We start from the raw sequence: 22,914 nt of genomic DNA, 5'->3' as shown, positions 1-22,914 counted from the left end.
AGTGTGCATCTGTCTGTCTTCACTCATTACGACATTTCAGATTCGTTATTAAGCTTCCGTCACCTTGTGCTACTGATCTTTTTATTTTCTGTCAGCGTCAAGTCTTTTGTTGAGTATCTACTGCTCTATCTCTCCCTGAAACCCCGGCAGCAGTTTAAAATGCAGGGACTGGAGATATGGGCTGGCGGCTGTTTTCAGGAAGAAGCCCTGTGGGAGGATGGCACAGTTATGGCACAGCAATGGATTGTACAGATTGTGCAAAGCAAAAAGGCCTACGAGCTTTGAGGGGCCCACTCGGAGCTGTATAGATTTTTAAAGAAATTTTAATAGCTTAAATCACTTGCACTGTCCATTGCGTTATTAATTCACAGTTTCAGTGGCATGTTTGCACCATCACCAGGCCAGTCCAATCCACGATGACATTACGTACTCGGCAGGCCTACAGTTTTACACGGATTTAGATTTCGGGAGTTTGGAGGCTCAGAGCCTAATTGGAGGCACAATATGGCCCAGTCAGGGTCGAATTTCCCATAATGCCAACCTAGGTCATGGCCTAGGGCGCAGCAGTCAGGGGGGCATAACAACCAATGGAACAATCAGCTTCTCATTAAGAGATTGGTTGGAGTTTGAAATCCCAGTTTCCGTCGGCTCATTTCACGTCTCATTTCTGTTTGGCTGCCATTTAATGAAGAAACGACTCAACTCAGGGGACTGAATCCTTAAAAACAGGGCTATTAAAATGAAGGGAAAAGGAGTTCATTAGCAGTGAAAACTGATCACCGATTAGGACAAAGGGTTTAGAATGAAAACCTGCAGCCCCGGCGGCCCACCAGGCCTGGTGTTCGACACCCCTGAGTCGCTGTGAATAAATTACTAACAGTTATGGTAGACAGGAGGGGCCCACCTGCCATAGTAGTGCAGGATTTCGCCGCTATTCACTACGTGCTCTTATCCTCAGACGCGCATTCTCGCTTGAGAGTCACGTTCTGCCCACCTTGAGACAAGTGACCTACAAAACCTACAAAAAGACGTTTCTTGAAATGCTACCAGTGAATGTCATTCTTTGGAAGGCTGCGCTTGTCAAGCGATCAATGTGGGCAGTAAATCAGGTTTGTGAGGCCACGTGCGACGCCGTGTTTATGGAGAGACTGCCCATCAGGCGCCACCCCATCCCCATCTCCTTTGACGTCTTTCATTTTTAAATGGAAAACGGCGCCCCCTGCAGGCCTTGATTTTGGAAAAGCAGGGCATCTCCTTCTCCGTGGAGTCGGTGCTTATTAAATCTCTGGCGGCCGTTAACCATTTCAGGGCGCCAACCCCTCACGCCCTGTCCACGCTCAGGTGAAACTTTTAAGATGATAAATGAACTGCTTAAAACAACACACAGAGAAAAGAGGATTTTAAATGCAGCCCAGTGACGGATGACTTGTCAAGCATCTTTACTTAGTTTACTTATTGCTTCATAAATTACGCTTTGTGCAATGCATTAATCTGCAGAGAGCTGCTGCTGTGTCTCAGCGGCCTGATGGCTTTCGAATTCATGGATCCATCAACCCCCTTCATATCTATCCAGAGAGAAACATTCATCACAGCTCATTTACTGCCAGGGAAAAAAAAAGTCCAGCCATTTAAAAAGAATTGTACCGCTCTGAACGGATTCCAAGCAGGGGATAAAGACCAGCTCAAGGTGACATTCTTAATGTGGTTTATTTAGGAATAAATGAAAAAAAATAAATCAGCCGATAAATAAATAAGGGTGGCTGGCGTGCTTGCTTCACAGATCTAACATCCAGGGTTTGAATCCCACGCATGGATGGAGTCCACGTGGAGTCTGCACATACACCACATTATGGTGCAGTTCACCCCCTAGGATGTTCTCGCACTTTATTTTTATACCACATTGAATCACAGTGGAGTTCATTTGCCCTTTTTGGCACTCATTAACAGAAAAAGATCTTAGCAATGTTGTGTCATTCATTTGTGCCCGGGGAGCACAGAGCACACAGTTCCACTCCGGGACGACAGGGGGAGCCCACACTAACAGTAACTTCATTTTCCAACATTGAAAAGATGCTCAAGGAGGATGCCTAAACCCCGCCCACAATGCACAGAGTAGGCTCCACCCCTACCAGCACAGACACTATAAAACAAGAGAAACTGGCATCACGTATTGAGAGGGCAATCGAAGAAAGTCGCACTCCGCTTGTTTTGATAACTTTATATCTATGTGAAGGCTGACTAAAGCTGCTTTATTTTCTTGCTTGTGGGTCCAAAAGCCTATTATGTTTGATCTAATTAACTCTGGCTGGATCCCCAACCTTTTGTCTGTTGTGGTGGATGGCCGGCTAAATATTCCGGCCCTCACCCCGAGGCCGCCAGGTGGAGCTCTCCAGACAGCTTGGACGTTCCCCGAATTCCAGCAAGGCTGTGCATACAAACTACAAAGTCCATGAGGCCCTGCTGGATACCATGGAGACCACCAGGAGTCGCTGTAGGGAGGCTGTCGGACTCTAACCCGGAAGTGCGTCATGATCACATGACAAGAAGAAACGACGTGCTTCCAGGTTGAAGAAAAGGACTTTTACCCGGACCCGGAAGTAATGAGGACTTGTGAATTGTGGGACAGGAACACCTCCGGGTCAGGCGGTATAAAAGGACTCTGGGAAAGCCCAGACACTGAGCTGAGGTGGGTGGTAGAGTGGCGAAGTGTCTGGGAGAGGAGGAGTGATTACTGTATTTGAGAATTGTTTATTAATATTTGTATGAGTAGTGTGGAGTGGAGGGTGCTTAGTGCACAGTATTATTATTTAATAAATAATAATTGGTCTTTTACCTGGTGTTTGGCGTGGTACCTGAGGGTTCAAGAGGTCGATAAAAGCCTCAACTGTTACACGGTCTATACTGGTCTGCTTTCCCAGCCACGTTACAGTGGTCTACATGAATTACAAATACGAAACACTAAATAATTGATGGCATAAATATTCAGGTTGGTGTTTAGTAGATGGCAGTCTTGACGGCCTTGAGTCTGCATGTTCAGGTCTCTCCCTTTCTCTATCAGCTTTGCACACCTCCACTCTGCCATTTACGCTCTATTAGGTGTCATGCTGATCCCGAGTGAAGAGCCTGCTTCAGTTCTGGCCACAAATTCTCAATTGGACTCAGCCGCTGCAGGACATCCACTTGGTTGTTTTGAAGCCATTCCTGTGTATTTTTGGGGTCTTTGTCTTGATGGAAAACATTTTCGCTATTCGTAGGAAAATTTTAAACTTGTAGCGGTGTATCGGCAGCAAAAAATATAGGAATAAATTTTATTAGGGTTTCAAAAAAACGTTAGGGGGGCGCGATTAAAACTGTTACGAAAACTTGGGTCGCAAATACTTAAAGGTTGAGAAATGCTGTAATATACTGTATATATTATTGTATACTGCGGTGGGTTGGCACCCTGCCTGGGATTGGTTCCTGCCTTGTGCCCTGTGTTGGCTGGGATTGGCTCCAGCAGACCCCCGTGACCCTGTGTTCGGATTCAGCGGGTTGGAAAATGGATGGATGGATATTATCGTATATAGTTGGGTCTTGAAGCCTGAAAAATCGATCATAAAATCAGAGCCTGAAATATATGCCCGTTCTAAAACACGACACTTTCTTAATATCTTCTTGCCACCTCCAATCTCGCACCAGTTTCTCAGACACAGCGAATTTTGTTGCAGCAGCACAGTTACTAATTTCATTCGCCACTTCAACGACTTTTAATTTAAAACCATTTTCATATTTTCTTCTGATCAAATGCTCCATCGTAGATAAGGGATGCTCATACAATAAAGGTGTATGAGGGTGTGAGATACAAAAAACACAAATCAGTGCCAACGTCGCTTTGGAATACTTCAGGTATTACTGTGTGGTCACGTAGGCACAATACATAGAGATAAAAAGGCCGTGTGCTCCGTGGTTAGTCTCACAGGTGGGCGTTAGCATATCGTAATCTCTTGGACCAATCGTGTAAGTTTTCCACATTCGGCTTATACAACCGACATTATAAAATACCAGAAATTATACGGTAAAATCAAGCACTGACTTATCCGCGGGAGAACTTAAACGTGAGTATATACGGCATATATAGTCACGCATGTCCGTCAGTGTATCATTTTCCAAGCTCATCTGAGGTGTGTACTACCACCTTGGGTCGAGAGGGGGCGCTGATGCTAACCATGTCCTCTTCTATTCCCTCCACAGTTCTGAGAAGACGGCCCAATGAGGACATTTGACTCCACCCCTTCTGGTACCCCAGCTATATATCCCATGGCCACTGCAAGGAGGTGTCACTCTGTAAAATGAGCGCACCACAGGACGGAGCTCCTAGTTAAGTGATGGATCAGGCTTCCCAACTCTAAGAGATTTTCCCACAAGCTTTTCTGTTCCTTATTAGTGCGATCGAGCGCATGTGTTGTGTTTTATTTTCTTTTGATCAAACTGGGATGACAAGGTTGGAGCCACGACATTTCTTCTTGTGGAACTGCAGTACTTCATTTGACCACAATACTGTATATACAGTATATCAGTACAGTGGAACCTCAGTTCACGAACATCTCGGTACACGTACAAATCGGTTTACGACCAAAAAGTTTGCCAAACTTTTGCCACAGTTCACGACCACACACTCGGTATACGAACAAGCCAGTTTCCCTTTCGGTTTGTACAAGTTCAGTCTCTCTCTGTGCATTTCCTGTGCAGCGAGCAAGAGCGAGAGAGCGTGACACACACACACAGGAGCGCGAGAGAGAGACACACACACACAGGCGCTCCAGGCTCGCAAAAGAGTCACATGCACACACACACAGGCGCGCGAGAGAGACACACACGCACACACACACACACACACAGGTGCGCGCGCGCGAGAGAGAGGGAGGACTTGACGCATAAGGTAGAGAAGGCTTGTTTTTGTTTTCAGTTCTGTTTACAGCGATCGGTTCGTAGCCTGCATTGTTGCAATGTTACTTTTCTTGGTGGTTTATTAAATTACAAATTTTTCAAATGTTCATTTTTTTCCCTGTGCTTAAAACTCATTAAAAAAAAAAGTGTTTTTAGCGAGCGGTTCCTAGCACTGTAGCGCGAACAATTGCAGTGTTAGTTTTCTCTGTTGTTCAAGGTTTTCTCAGTGTTATTCAATGTTTTTACATTTAGTTTACTATTACGCTGTGCATTCTATGGTATAATTAACTATATTTGTGCTTAAAAACTAAAAAAATATATATTTACATTCAGTTCGTACGGTCTGGAACGGATTAATTTACATACAATCCTCTGGGGGAAATTGCTTCGGTTCACGACCAAATCGGTTTACGAGCAGAGTTTTGGAACGAATTATGGTCGTGAACCGAGGTTCCACTGTAGCAGGATTCACAGGCTCACTCACACTCACACGGAGCTACACTAAAAATATCACATAATCTAACATGCACATCTCTGGGGATGTGGGAGGTTTTATGATTTACATTTTTTCTGGGTTTTCTGCTGCATTTACATCAGCTTTTTTTTGGCTCATATTGCTTTTTTTTAATAATGTAGCATCTGTTATAAAATATTATTTATTCATTTTTTGCTCATTCATTGATAATTTTCTATGTTTTCTTCCATTTGGGGTTTTTGCACATGAGGAATTCAATTCTTGATTTTTTTCCATGCTATAGTGTGTGGTTTGGAGCATTATCATTTTTTTTTGTATTGTATTTTGTATTGTATTGTTTTGTATTTCAGACTCCATTTTGGTTTTGAAGGGCATCACTATTTTGAGCTTCCATTCCCTGATGCTAAAAGGGCATCTTCATGCGCAGTTCACTTATCAAGTATGTTAACTCTTTCTTACTACTTTGATCTACGGGGATTTGACTTGGCTTTCTCCATTTTTGACTCTCGTGATTCGTTTTCATTTTTATGTTCTCTCGGCCTCACAGTTTTAACCCTTGCTTTCATTTTCGACTTGCGCCAGTCTTCTGATCTGTCTCATTATTCCTTGGCTTACCTTGTATAGCACAACAGAAATCTTAACTCTTTTCATTAAAATGTCCTTATTATAATTGGATTCCTTTCGTTTAATTTTTTCAGTGCCATTTTGTTTATCTTGGGCGCCACCATTATGTATGTGGTTGCTATTGTATTAACACATCGACTGTCACAGTGAACACAGGTGTTACGAATGCACGTCAGAGGGTCACATTTCTCGGCTCATCAATGTTAAGCACTACCACTCTGGCACACTAGGGGGAGCAATCACCACTCACCTCCTTGTCTCCTTTTCCACCCACAGCCCAGAGAAGTTTATCACATATAATATGCAATCAGTAAAATGTAGGGAGGATCAGAGCAAAATCAAGGCACTTCATTTCAAATCGATCACATAGCCACAGACCACCTAATAATGCATTATGGACAACAGGCTGGTAACCACTGATTTAGCGTGCGGTGTGACGGATGGCCAGGGCCAATACCCAACCAGGATGCCAGCTGGGTGGAAGGACCAAGGGAGAGACCATATTTGGGACATTATCTTCCCCAAGATGCTAGAGAGCAGCCATCCCCCCGGGTTGGTACAGCACCACAGATCCCTGCAGGGCATGCCAGGAGTTGTAGCATGGAGCAACCCTGTTGGGCTCTGTGGGCACTGCCAGGGGGTGCTGCAAGTACAGTTGAGTCCGTTGTGGCACCACTTCCACCACACCCGGAACTGCAGACGGAAGAAGGTCAAGAAACACCTGGAGCACGTCTGGGTACGCTATAAAAGGAGCCCCCTCACGACTAGTCGGGCGGAGGTGGGCAAAGCTTGTGAGAGGAGGAGGAGTGGAGAATTCAGAGAGAAAGAGAGAGGAAGAAAAGGCCTGTGAAGTGTATATTTGGTGGGGTGGGCAACAGAAAGTGCTTCCCCACTGAATAATAAATGTGTGCTGTGTTGAACTTGGACTCTGTTTCTGTCTGTGTAGGGGTTGGGGGAGCCGTAAGCACCCTGGTGGTCCACAATGGATTTTTGGCTTGAGGACCACTCCTAAAAATCAAGGTGCCAAAATGGTTCTTCAGAACGATGCCATAGGGGAACCATCCATGTGAAGGGTCCAGAAGGAACTGCAGCTGCTCGGCCATGGAAACCCATTTCATGAAGCTCCTGATGCCCAGTTCCTGTGCTGATGTTGCTTCGAGACACAGTATTGTGAGGGATGTCACAGAGGAGAGGCCATTTTTACACACGTTAGCACTTGACGGACCCTCTCTGTGAGTTTCTGTGGTCTACCGCTTTGTTGCTCTCTCACATTTCCCACTTCACAATAACACTTATGGGTAGATCTAGCAGAACAGAATTTTCACATCCTTACTTGTGACAAGGGTGGCACCCTATGACAGTGCCACATCTAAAGTCACCGAGTCCTTCAGTAGGACCCAAAGTTTGTCATAGAGATTGCAGGGCGGTGTGTTGGATTTGATTGACACAGTAATCTCGAGGGGTCTCCACATACTTTTGGCCATATAGGGTTACAGTTCTGGACCTGACCTGTCACCTCCTACAACGAGATTTACTTCTAATAAATATTAGAAACGAAGCCACGCAGAAATGGCGCTCTCTCTCTCTCTTTCTCTCTTCTTTTTTTTTTTAAAACTCTTTACACTTTCCCAGCCGTACATTGCATCTCACAGAGCAAAAGACCCTCACATCCTTGTAAATAATGCCTGGGAGCAGGAAACAGGCATTCAGTAACCCACACCAAACATCCTGGCAGGAAACCCTGTGCTCAGTCCCACCATTGGCCAGCAGAGCCCTGTTTTGGGTGGAGACTGCTGATGTCCTTGCTTCCCTTCAAAGATAACAGCCCACCGTTATCCCGTTTCTTTTGTTATTTCACTTTGGAATTTTGTTACCTTGTCTCAGGGAAGTGATCGGGGAAAGGAAAAAACACGTCCCCACCTCTGATGCAAACTATCTGCTAATGTTCGGATCCTGTGGCTCGTGAAAAAAAACAAATAATAATAATGATAAAAAAAAAACAACTGGACTACAAGGGGGCTTCAAACCGGCAGGGGTCACAAACACATGGCAATCAAAAGCAAATAACGTAAATAAATATAGCGACCTCGTTGTTCCCATGGGTGGGGGTGGAATGCCATTTACTTTTATTTCACAAGGGGGCAGTGAAGATTTGTTATTGACATGTCAATCATTTCAGCTGCTCTTGGTGGCGTTGGTGACCAGGCTGGGGACATGAGGGACTTACTTTATGAAAATGCAGACAACTTCAGGACGTGCTGTGTGATCCAGACCACCGGCTGGCGCAGAGGGTGAGCACTCTTTTATTAAGCTTTGGGGAGGGTTGGGGTGGGTAGGCTGTTTTTTTTGAGGGGGGTGTTAACCCTTAAACTGCCACATACTTTTAATGCACACCTGGGCGCCAAATACTTTTTTGCTGAATTTTTTTAAAGGAAATGTCACAATTCACCAAGAAAAAGGGAAATTTGAATGGAACACATACGAGGTGGGGGGCGGCACGGTGGCGCAGTGGGTAGCGCTGCTGCCTCGCAGTTAGGAGACCCGGGTTCGCTTCCTGGGTCCTCCCTGCGTGGAGTCTGCATGTTCTCCCCGTGTCTGCGTGGGTTTCCTACCACGGTCCAAAGACATGCAGGTTAGGTGGATTGGCGATTCTAAATTGGCCCTGGTGTGTGGCTGTGTTTGTGTGTGTCCTGCGGTGGGTTGGCACCCTGCCCGGGATTGGTTCCTGCCTTGTGCCCTGTGTTGGCTGGGATTGGCTCCAGCAGACCCCTGTGTTCGGATTCAGTGGGTTGGATAATGGATGGATGGATTTATGGATTGGGACTCGGTTACTGTGCCACTACTTTTTTTGTTTCTTTCTACTCTTTTGGCCTTTTATTTACATTTTTTATTAATAAATCTTTAATTGTGTAAAGGATTCTTGTTGAGTTTTCTCTACCCCCAGCTGCAGTGTTAAGGGTTTCTCCTCCTGGTGAGACATTTTTGGTTTTTTTAAACTTTGACGGATTATTTCCTTTTTGTGGCCTAGTTGGGACTTCAGCCTCCCATTTTCCTGGGTCAGGCTCGCCTTGGGTGAAATCTGTTTTGTGGGCTTTTTAGATCCCTCATCCTTCGACTCTTTTTGTGGAGCCAGAATCGTAACACAAGGAGATGGAGAGAGTAGTCTTGAGACAGGAAAGATGAGAATGAGAGAGAAAAAGGCCACTGCTGTGCAATGCAATCCCTTCAGACGTGGACTTGAATGGGGGGGGGGGGGGTTCTTTTAAATCTAACTGGGCAAGCGGGTACTTTCTGAGATATGAGGGTGTGAAATGGGGAGGCAGCGGGACCACCAGTGACGGTCTTCAAGGAGTCAGCTTACCAGAAACAAATGGCGGGGGTGTCTGTTTGTCCCCGAAACCTTCATCAATGTTCCCTCTTTCACAAACACCTGGAAAGAGCAAAGCAAAAAATAAATAAATAAATAAAATCAGAACAAGTACCCGTCATTACTGCATATTTTAGAACATTAGAAAATTAGAAAAAAACTGATGAGAACAGCCAAGGAGCCCAACAAAGCTCGCTAGTCCTATCACTTCATTCCTCCAAAATAACATCAAGCCGAGTTCTGAGGGTCCCTAAAGTCCTACTGCCCACCACACCACTTGGTCGCTTATTCCAAGTGTCTGTGGTTCTCCATGTAAAGACAAACTTCCTAACATCCGTATGAAATCTACCCTTAACAAGTTTCCAATTGTGTCCCCATGATCTTGATGAACTCATTTTAAAGTCACCGTCTTGATCCTCTGGACTATGTTTTGACATAAATGAGAGAGAAGGGAAGGACCAAGAGGTACATATCTGTGTTCTGGGCCTCATAATGTATGGATAATGTTCTCAGGAAACTGAGCCTCTACAATGTGATAGAAGAACAAAGAGCACTAACAAATCATATACAGTAATTAAATACCAAGTTACGTTATCTACTAGGCCTGGTTTCTAATTACTGGATGTAACAAACACCTGCACCCACTGTGGACCCCCGGGAAGCGGGTTATATCAACATGATATTCAGCAAAAGATCATAAAACGATTGGTTTACTTTTTAAACATTAGAACGTTAAAACAAACTGGGAAAAAAGAGGCCATTCAGCTCAGCAAAGCTCACCAGTCCTGCCCACTTCATTCTTCCAAAATAACATCAGGCCGAGTTTTGAAGGTCCCTAAAGTTCTACTGTCTACCTCACTACTTTGGTTGCTTATTCCACATGTCTGTGGTTCTCTGGGTGAAGAAAAACTTCCTACTTTCTAACAGAGTCCCTGTGGTTTTGATGACCTCCTTTTAAAGTCACCGTCTCAATCCACTGCACTAATTCCCTTCATATTTTAAACACTTCACTCAGGTCTCCTCTTCATCTCCTTTTGCTGAAACTGTAACAGCTCAGCTCTTTCAGTCTTTCCTCGTAACTCATCCCCTGTGGCCTGGAGGAAGATTTACTTTTTTTCATTTAAACTTTAAGTGCATCACAACATCTGGAATCCTGTGTGCAGTTCTGGTCGCCACACTACAAGAAAGACAGAGCAGCACTTGAAGCTGTGCAGAGGAGAACAAGCAAGTGCATCTCAGAGCTTGAGGACGTGGCCTACTGTGACAGACTCAGACAGTTAAACCTGTTTAGTCTCGAGCAGAGGAGACTGCGTGGGGACCTCATCCAGGTCTTCAGAATCATCAAAGGCATTGAGTAAGGAGATCCAACAACGTTCTTTCAGCTTAGGGGTGAATCACATACTCAAGGACATCAGTGGAAATTAAGGGGAAAGCATTTAGGACTCAAGCCAGGAAGAACTTTACACAAAGAGTTGTGCGAATCTGAAACAATCTATTGAAACATGGAGTTGAAACAGAAAACTTTAAGGAGAATCTGGATGAGATCTGGAGACATCAACTAAAATGGCAATTAAAATGTTAGGTTATATCACAAAAGCTGAAGTAATGCAGAGGAGAACAAGCAAGTGCATCTCAGAGCTTGAGGATGTGGCCTACTGTGACAGACTCAGAGAGTTAAACCTGTTTAGTCTGAGCAGAGGAGACTGCGTGGGGACCTCATCCAGGTCTTCAGAATCCTCAAAGGCATCGATAAAGTGGATCCAGCAACATTCTTTCAGCTTAACAGTGAATCACATACTCGAGGACATCAGTGGAAATTAAGGGGAAAGCATTTAGGACTCAAGCCAGGAAGAACTTCTTTACGCAAAGAATTGTGGGAATCTGAAACAAACTACTGAGACATGGAGTTGAAGCAGAAACCTCCTTAAAGGAGGATCTGGATGAGATATGGAGACATCAATTAAAATGTTAGGTTATATCACGAAAACTGAAGCAGTGCAGAGGAGAACAAGCAAGTGTGTCTCAGAGCTTGAGGATGTGGCCTACTGTGACAGAGTCAGAGAGTTAAACCTGTCAAGTCTGAGCAGAGGAGACTGCGTGGGGACCTCATCCTGGTCTTCAAAATCCACAAAGGCATCGATCAAGCAGATCCACAACATTCTTTCATCTTAATGGTGAATTCCATTATCAGGAACAGTAGATGTTAAGGGGAAAGCATTTAGGACTCAAGCCAGGAAGAACTCCTTTATGCAAAGAGTTGTCAGATTCTGAAACAAACTTCTGACACATGGAGTTGAAGCAGAAACCTCCTTTAAGGAGGTTCTTGATGAGCTATGGAGACATCAATTAAAATGGCAATTAAAATGTTAGGTTATATCACAAAAAACTGAAGCTGTGCAGAGGAGAACAAGCAAGTGCATCTCAGAGCTTGAGGATGTGGCCTTCTGTGACACACTCAGAGAGTTAAACCTGTTTAGTCTGAGTAGAGGAGATTGCTTGGGGACCTCATTAAGGTCTTCAAGATCCTCAAAGGTATCAATAAAGTATATCCATCAGAATTCTTTCAACTTAACAGTGAATCACAATCTCAAAGACACCAGTTGAAATTAAGGGGGAGTGCATTTAGGACTACAACCAGGATGGACAAAGAGTTACAAAGATCTGGATCGAAAAAGCAAGACATGGAATTGAAGCAGGAACCTTGACAACCTTTAAGAAGGATCTGGATGAGATTAGGAGACAGCTTAGCTATGAGCTAAACAAACAGGCTTGAAGGACTGAATGGTCATCTCTCACGCTTTCTTATGATGTTCTTTATTCTCGCTTTTAGTCATAAAGAATCTCCAAATTTTGATTTTTCTGGTGTTATCTCTCCTTCTGGTCACGGTGTTTTTCCGAGCAGTTAAACTTCATCTTCCAGTCTGAGTTTTAGATTTTGTGACAGTTGACCCCTTACACATCAGAGTTCTTGCACGTGATGTTTGAATGGTGACAGCTCACCTTGTTGATGTGTTTTTTCAACATTTTGTCTTAAGGCATTTTCTCGTACGGATTCCACCAGTGAACTAGGGCTTGTAAAACGTTTAGCATTCGATATTTTGGTTGTGACTCTCACTCTTTTGTCCCAATTTGGTTTTTGTCTTAGTGTTTTGGCTCAGTTGATTAAATAAAATTTTGTTGCAATTCAGTTCTGACTATGAACTCTTGTTTTTTGTATTCCTAAAGTTTCTTTTTCTTTCGGAATTTTGGATATTTTTTTTAAGTCAACATATATCTCCTGGTCAATATCGTGCCAGAGGGAATCTTGTGGAATTTTGGTAAAGAAAACCGGCGGCTGGGACAGGAAGGAAATCAAATGGCCCGTTTGGTAAAGAAGATGGGTGTCGGGTTTCTGTAGGAGCGAGATTTTGGACCGTTTTGTGCTTTTTGTGACCTGCATGACAGCAACCTTGGGGACACAAAAAAGGCATAGGCAGAAAAGAAACATGAAACGGAAGATTAAAAATAAATATCAAAAAAATAAACTGGGGTTATTGCAAAATTCAGACTACTAAAGGATACTAAGCTTAATATGCAAACAGAAATAGTCGGTAAAGCACCTAAGAAATTCCAAACCTTTTAGTCAAACACGTCACTAACACTGTAAAAAGTCTTTTGTTGCTTATTTAGAATTTTGCAAAACCAGGAAGTGCGTGACTCTAAACGTTTTACTGACACAATGGTGACATCATGACTTCTGTTTGTCAATTTGTTGTGATTTGAAAGCAAGCCCATTAACAAAACAGTGTGGGGGGCTCAAAAAAGACCCATAAAACAGACTGGGACCATAGGCAGCAAAGAATAGGCCTCACTCCAGGCAGCCTGACCTCCCAAACTTACACATAGGCTTCGGCCTACACAGGCCCATTAAAGGTTTAAAAACAAAGAAGGTTTTAAAGTTCAAAAATATCCTAAATGTCCAAAGTACTTCAAAAATGCCCTCCAAGTGAGAGAAACTATAAAAAAAAAAAAAAAAAAGAAAAGACGAGGCCAAACCAGAATCTTTACAAATAAGGGTACTTCAGTAAGAAAGAGGTACAAAATAGGCAATCTGTGAAAGGGTCTGAATACGTTCCGAGTCACCGTGGATTAAAAAGTGGGGAAAAAAAAAATCAAAATTCAACCAAGTCCCTAAAACACTATCAACATAACAACAAAACGAGTGCTGTCCACTCCAGACTGATAAACTTACTGCTTATACAAATATGAGTGAAGGAGAATGAGGGTGGGGACAGGGTGGTGGTGTTGTAGTCCTTGATTTTTTTATTACCTTTCTTAAAAATACGCAAGAAACTAAGACCCCGGCATGCCAGCCATGAGACTTGTTCAAAACAATGTTCTTATCAGGGAGCGCCGTACTCACCCTTCCTGGCCGCAGGAGCTCCTTCTGGCCCCGAACGCTGTACTCAATGTGAACCAGTCGACGCAGGTTTTCCTGAGAGAGAGAGAGAGAGAGAGAGAGAGAGAGAGAGAGAGAGAGAGAGTCAGCGGTGAGCGTTGGCGTGTGATTAGCTGCACTACCTCTGGGTTACGCATACATGCATTTCCAAGCACTTCTTTCTTTCTTTCTTTCTTTCTTTCTTTCTTTCTTTCTTTCTTTCTTTCTTTCTTTCTTTCTTTCTTTCTTTCTTTCTTTCTTTCCTCAGCCTCTCTGCCAAAATGAAACATACCTGCCGCAGCCAGTGTGTACAATTGATAAGACCCATTTGTGCCATTCTGACTACAGATCACAAGCGATTATTAGACCTTACAACAGCTTAAATGTATTTTGCATTCTGCACAATTACTTCTACGTTATGATCCCATTTAGTGTGCAAGGTGTGTAGATAGCATGTGTGCATGCATCAGAACAACAGCGGCGTTTGAGGGCTTCACTGAGTGCCAGTTCAGCTATGAAACGGGCAGCCTTGTTCTAAAGCACAAAGCAGTGCATGCAGTAACTCCTGAGATAAAATATGGCATTGCCTGAGCCTCGTATTGAATTTAAAAATAGGACATTGTAAAGTCTCAAAAACATAATGACATCATTCTCCATCTGCATGTCTTAGATACAATTTGACTTTTTTTTTAAAGTTCAATCCATTTGCCATAAGTCTTGAATTTTGCTAAATATACGCAGTATACGTATAGTAACGTGACTCCGGCTTCTTTATAGCAAACAGCAATAAGCCTTTCTAATGCCACGCTGCGACTGCCAGCTTATCTTTAGCCAAGTCAGACGTTCTTGTCTCTTTTCTCATTCTTGTGTGTATCTGAGGGTTGTTGTTGTTGTGTTTGCTTCTTATAATCTTTCTTTCTTTCTTTCTTTCTTTCTTTCTTTCTTTCTTTCTTTCTTTCTTTTTTTCTAGCATTTAGCATTTCTCAATGGATTGGACTATATTAGTAGTCTTTCTTTCTTTCTTTCTTTCTTTCTTTCTTTCTTTCTAGCATTTCTCAATGGATTGGACTATATTAGTAGTTTCTTTCTTTCTTTCTTTCTTTCTTTCTTTCTTTCTTTCTTTCTTTCTTTCTTTCTTTCTAGCATTTAGCATTTCTCAGTGGATTGGACTATATTAGTAGTCTCTTTCTCTCAATGGGTTGGACTATATTAGTTGTCCTTTCTTTCTTTCTTTCTTTCTTTCTTTCTTTCTTTCTTTCTTTCTTTCTTTCTTTCTTTCTTTCTTTCTAGCATTTCTCAATGGATTGGACTATATTAGTAGTTTCTTTCTTTCTTTCTTTCTTTCTTTCTTTCTTTCTTTCTAGCATTTAGCATTTCTCAATGGATTGGACTATATTAGTAGTCTTTCTTTCTTTCTTTCTTTCTTTCTTTCTTTCTTTCTTTCTTTCTAGCATTTCTCAATGGATTGGACTATATTAGTAGTTTCTTTCTTTCTTTCTTTCTTTCTTTCTTTCTTTCTTTCTTTCTTTCTTTCTTTCTTTCTTTCTAGCATTTAGCATTTCTCAATGGATTGGACTATATTAGTAGTTTCTTTCTTTCTTTCTTTCTTTCTTTCTTTCTTTCTTTCTTTCTTTCTTTCTAGCATTTAGCATTTCTCAATGGATTGGACTATATTAGTAGTTTCTTTCTTTCTTTCTTTCTTTCTTTCTTTCTTTCTTTCTTTCTTTCTTTCTTTCTTTCTAGCATTTCTCAATGGATTGGACTATATTAGTAGTTTCTTTCTTTCTTTCTTTCTTTCTTTCTTTCTTTCTTTCTTTCTTTCTTTCTTTCTTTCTTTCTTTCTAGCATTTCTCAATGGGTTGGACTATATTAGTTGTCTTTCTTTCTAGCATTTAGCATTTCTCAATGGATTGGACTATATTAGTAGTCTTTCTTTCTTTCTTTCTTTCTTTCTTTCTTTCTTTCTTTCTTTCTTTCTTTCTAGCATTTCTCAATGGATTGGACTATATTAGTAGTTTCTTTCTTTCTTTCTTTCTTTCTTTCTTTCTTTCTTTCTTTCTTTCTTTCTTTCTTTCTTTCTTTCTTTCTTTCTTTCTTTCCTCAGCCTCTCTGCCGCATCCAGTGTGTAGAATTGATAAGACCCATTTGTGCCATTCTGACTACAGATCACAAGCGATTATTTGACCCTACAACAGCTTAAATGTATTTTGCATTCTGCACAATTACTTCTACGTTATGATCCCATTTAGTGTGCAAGGTGTGTAGATAGCATGTGTGCATGTGTCAGAACAAGAGTGGCGTTTGGGGGTGGCAAGTGGGGCGACCGCCCCAGACCCCACGCCTAAGGGAGCCCTGCTTTTGAGGTCGAGCGGATTTGTCAAGTTATATTCTTCAATATACTTGAGATGCTTCTAAAAGGAACCCTTTTAAAATCCTTCTTCACGGTCAAATTCCGTACAGGTACGTCTTTGAAAACATTCCATAGTCCACCTTCATCGCCCGAGAAGGGTCGGCAGTATAATCCCTTCCTAAAATAGGTATTAGTCACTGGGTTGGCTTCTGTTTTGACTTGGGAACAACTGATGGCTTGTCGCTCCAGAGAGCCTACCATCGTCGTTTCTTAGTTGAGTCTTTGGTTCAGTTTGCTACAGTAGGCCTCGTTGAAACAGTGCAGGATGTGTCTGGTAGTGGAACGGGCAGCAACATTTTATTACTGGTTTATTATATCGCTGTCGACGCCATGAGTGGAAGAGATTGTGCTGCACTTTTTTAATAGATTATATTGTTATATTTTGATAAAGTCTGCATGTTATCTTGCAAACATTTAGCTGAATACTGATATGAGAAAATCCGGTGTATGTTAAAGTTATTTTTATTAAATTCGCGCGCAAGTTTATACAATCCACACATACCGGTAACAGACTTTAAATACTTGGGATCGACAGTATAGAGTTTGGGGAGTGTGGAAGAGAGGTGAAAAAGAGAGTGCAGGCACGGTGGAGTGGGTGGAGAAGAGCGTCAGCAGTGATTTGTGACAGACGGGTATCAGCAAGAGTGAAAGGGAAGGTCTACAGGACGGTAGTGAGACCAGCTATGTTATATGGGCTGGAGACGGTGGCACAGGAAACAGAGCTGGAGGTGGCAGAGTTAAAGATGTTAAGGTTTGCATTGGGTCTGACGAGGATGGACAAGATTAGAAAAGAGGACATTAGAGGATCAGGTCAGGTTGGACGGTTGGGTATATTGGGAGAAGGGTGCTAAGGATAGAGCTGACAGGTAAGAGGAGAAGAGGAAAGACTAAGAGAAGGGTTATGGATGTGGTGAGAGAAGACATGCAGGTGATGAATGTGACAGAGCAAGATGGAGAGGACAGGAAGAGATGGAAAAAGATGATCCACTGTGGCGACCCCTAATGGGAGCATCCGAAAGAAGAAGAAGAAAAAGATAACCAAAGAAGAAAAATCATTAAATTTGATGAGTGAGCAGGCTGCCTGTGCTGATCGACAAGAGACACTGATGAGCAGGTGCAAAGGAATTTAAGGTGGCCCAGCATTACGACTTTTTTCGCAGGCTTCAGGGATTCTAGTGTTAATCCTCCTCCTCCTCGTCCAGTGTGTCAAATCTCTGTGGGTCACTTTCTCCTCTCCCAAATCCTCCAGTCTTGAAAGTGAAATGGAGAGATTGTTCCACTCAAACAACTCAGGAGCCGCTCCCTTCTTCAACAGTCGCCACCCTGTCTCAGACCCTGGCTGGCGGAAATCCTCTTTTTGTAAAATGCCGGCTACAAACATCGGGTACGGGGACCTAACCGTAAAACTCTCTCTCCGGATGGCGACGATTCATTTAGAACGGATTTCCGCATCGGAGGGAAATGTAAGAACACTAAGTAGACTTGTTTAGTTACCGGAAGCTCGACATAAAGGTACACAGCTGTAGAGCTATCTGTACACGGAAACTTAAACTACTTTATCTTGGACATTCTTACCAATAAACAAAAATCACAACTGCACTATGGGTAATGGAAGAGACGAAGCAGGCGGAGATTTCACCAGAAGTATGTCAGCGCTACCCTGTGCATTACAGCCTGTCGTAGCAGCCACATTATTCAGTTTTTGGTTTCCTTTAAACTCATCAAGAGTTGTTTTTGTGCAGACTGTTAAATAAACGGGGATGGCCGGGGATGGCTTCCCAAAATGAATTTTTGTTTGAGTCTGTCATTCCCTTGGATGACTACAATATATGCAGGCCAGGTTTTTATATATTGCAAAATAGCCTAACATTTACAAGACAAACTACACGGTAATAAGCAAACCAACACGAAGAAGCTCCACACCATCACCTGCAGTAGGTTGCCCTACTAACACACTTTAAAGGCCAATTCTAACAGATCACATAAAACACACACGTGTAACAGGAGACTCACCCCGTGTTTCATGCAGTCATTGGCCCGGTCCGCCACTTCAGAGACAATCGCCAAGGCAGCTGAAGGGGAAGGAAGAGAAAGATGTGAGTCTGCAGGGCTTTGGCACGTACCATCATGTCAACCAAAGACACCTTCTGATGCCTTCTGGTGGCGGGACAGCAGGCAAACTTAAGAGACCTTGCTGTTCAGACACTGGAGTACTTGAGGAGCTCTGACGTTTATAAGGACTGCTTGTCTGACATTCACACTGATAAAGAACATGGTCTGCTGGGACGGTCCGGTGGAAATCGGATTTTCTTAAAATGTTTTCAGAGCTCATGTTCCCCGGTCAAGGCATTAAAAATGTGCCATGTGGTGGACTAGGGCACCGTCCAGGGTTGTTTCTTATGCTACTGTGATGGACATTGGCTGGCTGTGAAGGATGGATGGATTTATAGGTATTTTAACATGACTCACCCACGTGCAGTGGATTCAGAGAGTATTCACACCTTTCACTTTCTGCATAATTTCTCATGTCGTAGATTTAATTTTAATTGGATAAATTTGCCATTTTTGCACAATAACCCATCACGACAATGTGAAAACATTTTCAGAAAGTTCAGCAAATCGACTAAAAATAAAGCAACTGAAATCTTTAATTCCTAGAACTGTTCAGACCCTTCATTTGGTACTTTGTAGAAGACCCTTTAGAAGATATTTCAGGTTCAAGTATTCTTGGTAAGTCTCTACAGGCATCTGGATTTGGGGCAGTTTGTTCCATTCTTCCTGGCAGATCCTCTCAGGCTCCATTAGGCCGGATGGGAAGCATCTCTAAGCTGCCATCTTCAGGTCTCTCCACACATGCTCTATGGAGTTTAAGGCTGGACCACTGAAGGACCCTCAGACACTTGTCCTGAAGCCTCTCCGGCGTTGCCTTGGCTGGATGCTTCAGGTCATTGTCAAGCTGAAATGTCAACCCTTGTCCCAGTCTGATGTGATGCACACTTTGCAGGTTGTCTCTGTTTTTGGCTTCATTCATCTTTCCCTTAACTCTGACCAGACTCCCAGTTCCTGCACCCCCATAACTTGATGCTGCCACCACCATGCTTCTCCTTAGGGATGGTATTATTCAAGTGAGGAGCAGATCCCGGTCTTCACCAGACACAGTGCTTGGGGTTTTACCCAAAGAGTTCAATTTTTGTTTCATCAGACCAGAGAATCTTTCTCCTGATGCTCTCAGAGTCCTTTCACTAAAGAGTGGCTTCTGTCCGGTCACTCTACCATACACTCCCAATTGATGGAGTGTTGCTCAGGTTGGTTGTCTTTCTGACAGGTTCTCCCATTTCAGCAGAAGACTTTGGAAGCTCTGTTAGAGTCAGCATTGGGTTCTTTGTCACCTCCCTGATCAAAGGGCCTTCATAATTTGACCAGTTAGCCAACTCTAGGAAGAGTCCTGGTGGTTCCAAACTTCTTCCATTTCACAATTACTGAGGTCCTGGAAACATTCAAACCTTTACAAACGCTTGTATCCCCCTGCCCTGGTCTATGTCTCACCATAATTTTGGTCACTGAGGTCTACAGAGAGTTCCTTCAACTTCATGTTTTGTTTTTTCTCCTGACTTGCAGTGTGAATTGTAGGCCCTTCTATACACAGGGACACGTCTGCCTTCCTAAATAACATCCAGTTAGTTCGGTTTGCCACAGGTGGACTCCGATCACATTCAAGAAACATCTCCAGGTGAATTAAAGCAAACAGGAAGCACGTGAGCACAATTTTGAGTGCCACACCAAAGGGTCTGAATATTTCTAGGAACGGGAGAGTTCAGTTTTAATCAATTTGCAAGATTTTCTTGAAACATGTCTTCACTTTGTCATTATGGATTACTGAGTGCAGATTGATGACCAATGGATCTGTTTAAAATAAAAGAGAAGGGGTCAGAAGACTTTCTGAATCCACTGTGCCTGGTCAATCGCTGTAGCACTGGCCTAACATCAGTAAAGTAAGAGTCTGTACACCTTCGACCATCACCACATTTAGTGCTAGATTAAGCATTGAAAATTCTGCCAACTTCCATGTGTTTGTGCACATTTTAAAAATGCAGATGCATACAAAAAAGGGGGACGTTGTCCTTTGTGTCCACCTTGACAAATATCTTCACATCACTCTGAAAAGGACGCATTGCACAGATCCCAGCTTTGTTTGGCCTTGCCCACAGAGCTGTTTCATTTAAGGGCTTTCTGGGCTTCACCGAGTGCCAGTTCAGCTATGAAACGGGCAGCCTTGTTCTAAAGCACAAAGCAGTGCATGCAGTAACTCCTCAGATAAAATATGGCATTGCCTGAGCCTCGTATTGAATTTAAAAATAGGACATTGTAAAGTCTCAGAAATATAATCACATCATTATTCATCTGCATGTCTTAGATAAAGTTTGACATTTTTTTTAAAGTTCAATCCATTTGCCATAAGTCATAAATGTTGCTAAATATACACAGCATACGTATAGTAACGTGACTTGGGTTTCTTTATAGCAAACGGCAATAAGCCTTTCTAATACCACTCTGTGACTGCCAGCTTATCTTTAGCCAAGTCAGACGTTCTTGTCTCTTTTCTCATTCTTGTGTGTATCTGAGGGATGTTGTTGTTGTTGTGTTTGCTTCTTATAATATTTCTTGAGCTTCTGTACAAAAATAAAATGTCCCCAGTGGGACAAATAAAGTACAATCTACTGCGTGAAGAAACACAGTGGGCTATGTGTGAACCTATAAACTCTCCATTATTTATGTCTTAGGGAACAATCTTAAAATATCTGATTTCAATATTTAAGGGAAAAATCACCCAAAAAATTAAGGCATATAAAATTAACACTACATATTTCTTAATTATTCAATTCATCCATCCATTCCTTATTGTGTTAAATCTATGTCCAATATGTCTTAGGACTGGAGCTTCTTGTGTGCGAAATGGGAACCAACCCTGGATGGGACACCAGCCTGTCATATGGCTTTTTAAATACAATGCCTTGATAGGATATGAAAGGTGCTATATGATAGATAGATAGATAGATAGATAGATAGATAGATAGATAGATAGATAGATAGATAGATAGATAGATAGATAGATAGATAGATAGATAGATAGATAGATAGATAGATAGATAGATAGATAGATAGATAGATAGATAGATAGATAGATAGATAGATAGATAGATAGATAGATAGATAGCAACCTAGGATGAATTGTGGTGTGACTCTATAACAAAGCACCTGGTGTAGTTGGCAGGATTTGTGCTCTAGACAGATGGTGTTGCCATTAGATAGATAGATAGATAGATAGATAGATAGATAGATAGATAGATAGATAGATAGATAGATAGATAGATAGATAGATAGATAGATAGATAGATAGATAGATAGATAGATAGATAGATAGATAGATAGATAGATAGATAGATAGATAGATAGATAGCAACCTAGGATGAATTGTGGTGTGACTCTATAACAATGCACTTGGTGTAGTCGGCAGGATTTGTGCTCTAGACAGGTGGTGTTGCTATTAAATAGATAGATAGATAGATAGATAGATAGATAGATAGATAGATAGATAGATAGATAGATAGATAGATAGATAGATAGATAGATAGATAGATAGATAGATAGATAGATAGATAGATAGCAACCTAGGATGAATTGTGGTGTGACTCTATAACAATGCACTTGGTGTAGTCGGCAGGATTTGTGCTCTAGACAGGTGGTGTTGCTATTAAATAGATAGATAGATAGATAGATAGATAGATAGATAGATAGATAGATAGATAGATAGATAGATAGATAGATAGATAGATAGATAGATAGATAGATAGATAGATAGCAACCTAGGATGAATTGTGGTGTGACTCTATAACAATGCACTTGGTGTAGTCGGCAGGATTTGTGCTCTAGACAGGTGGTGTTGCTATTAAATAGATAGATAGATAGATAGATAGATAGATAGATAGATAGATAGATAGATAGATAGATAGATAGATAGATAGATAGATAGATAGATAGATAGATAGATAGATAGATAGATAGATAGATAGATAGATAGATAGATAGATAGGAACCTAGGATGAATTGTGGTGTGACTCTATAACAATGCACTTGGCGTAGTCAGCAGGATTTGTGCTCTAGACAGGTGATGTTGCCATTAGCCAGATAGACTCGAAGCTGTAATTGCTGCCAAAGGGGCTTCTACAAAGTGTTGAATTAAGTGCCTGAATACTTCTATGAATGAGAGATTTTAATTTATTGATTTAAAATAAATCGGCAAACTTTTCTAAAATCATGTTCTCACTTTGTCATTATTGGTCACTGAGTGAATACTGATGGGCAAAATGACAAAATATCCATTTAAAATTAAATCTATGGCAATACAATGAGTAGAAAGTGATGGGGCCTGAATACTAGACATGCACAGTATTAATATGATACCTTGTGTGTCTTCATATTCTTTGGAGTCTGGAGAAAGGTTGTTAAGATAATCTGAAACAGAAGAAAGAATTCTTAATTTTTCCTTATATACAGTAAATATCTTTATAGTGGCATTATTAAGCTAACAGTTCCAGTAAACTATAAAGGCAAGCATACAGCCCTCCCCCCCCATGTATAAACTGCTTGTAACTTCACTCAACACTAATAAGATTTTCAAAATCCCAACCTATCAT

General features: G+C 42.0%; 1 protein-coding gene across 2 annotated transcripts in view; it reads right to left on the bottom strand.

The window, feature by feature from the left end:
• Positions 1-22,914, bottom strand: part of LOC127526206 (FYVE, RhoGEF and PH domain-containing protein 5-like) — a 189,316-nt gene that overhangs the window by 43,498 nt on the left and 122,904 nt on the right. For both annotated transcript variants that reach the window (XM_051920996.1, XM_051920998.1), the window contains exons 9-12: positions 22,682-22,732; positions 18,233-18,291; positions 13,795-13,866; positions 9,387-9,455 (exon numbers count right to left, since the gene is read on the bottom strand). In XM_051920996.1, coding sequence (XP_051776956.1) covers positions 9,387-9,455; positions 13,795-13,866; positions 18,233-18,291; positions 22,682-22,732 — 251 coding nt within the window. The remainder of the gene's footprint in view (positions 1-9,386; positions 9,456-13,794; positions 13,867-18,232; positions 18,292-22,681; positions 22,733-22,914) is intronic.

This window comes from Erpetoichthys calabaricus, chromosome 18, assembly GCF_900747795.2.
Source record: "Erpetoichthys calabaricus chromosome 18, fErpCal1.3, whole genome shotgun sequence".
Lineage (NCBI taxonomy): Eukaryota > Metazoa > Chordata > Cladistia > Polypteriformes > Polypteridae > Erpetoichthys > Erpetoichthys calabaricus.
This window is presented reverse-complemented; position numbering and strand designations above follow the sequence as displayed.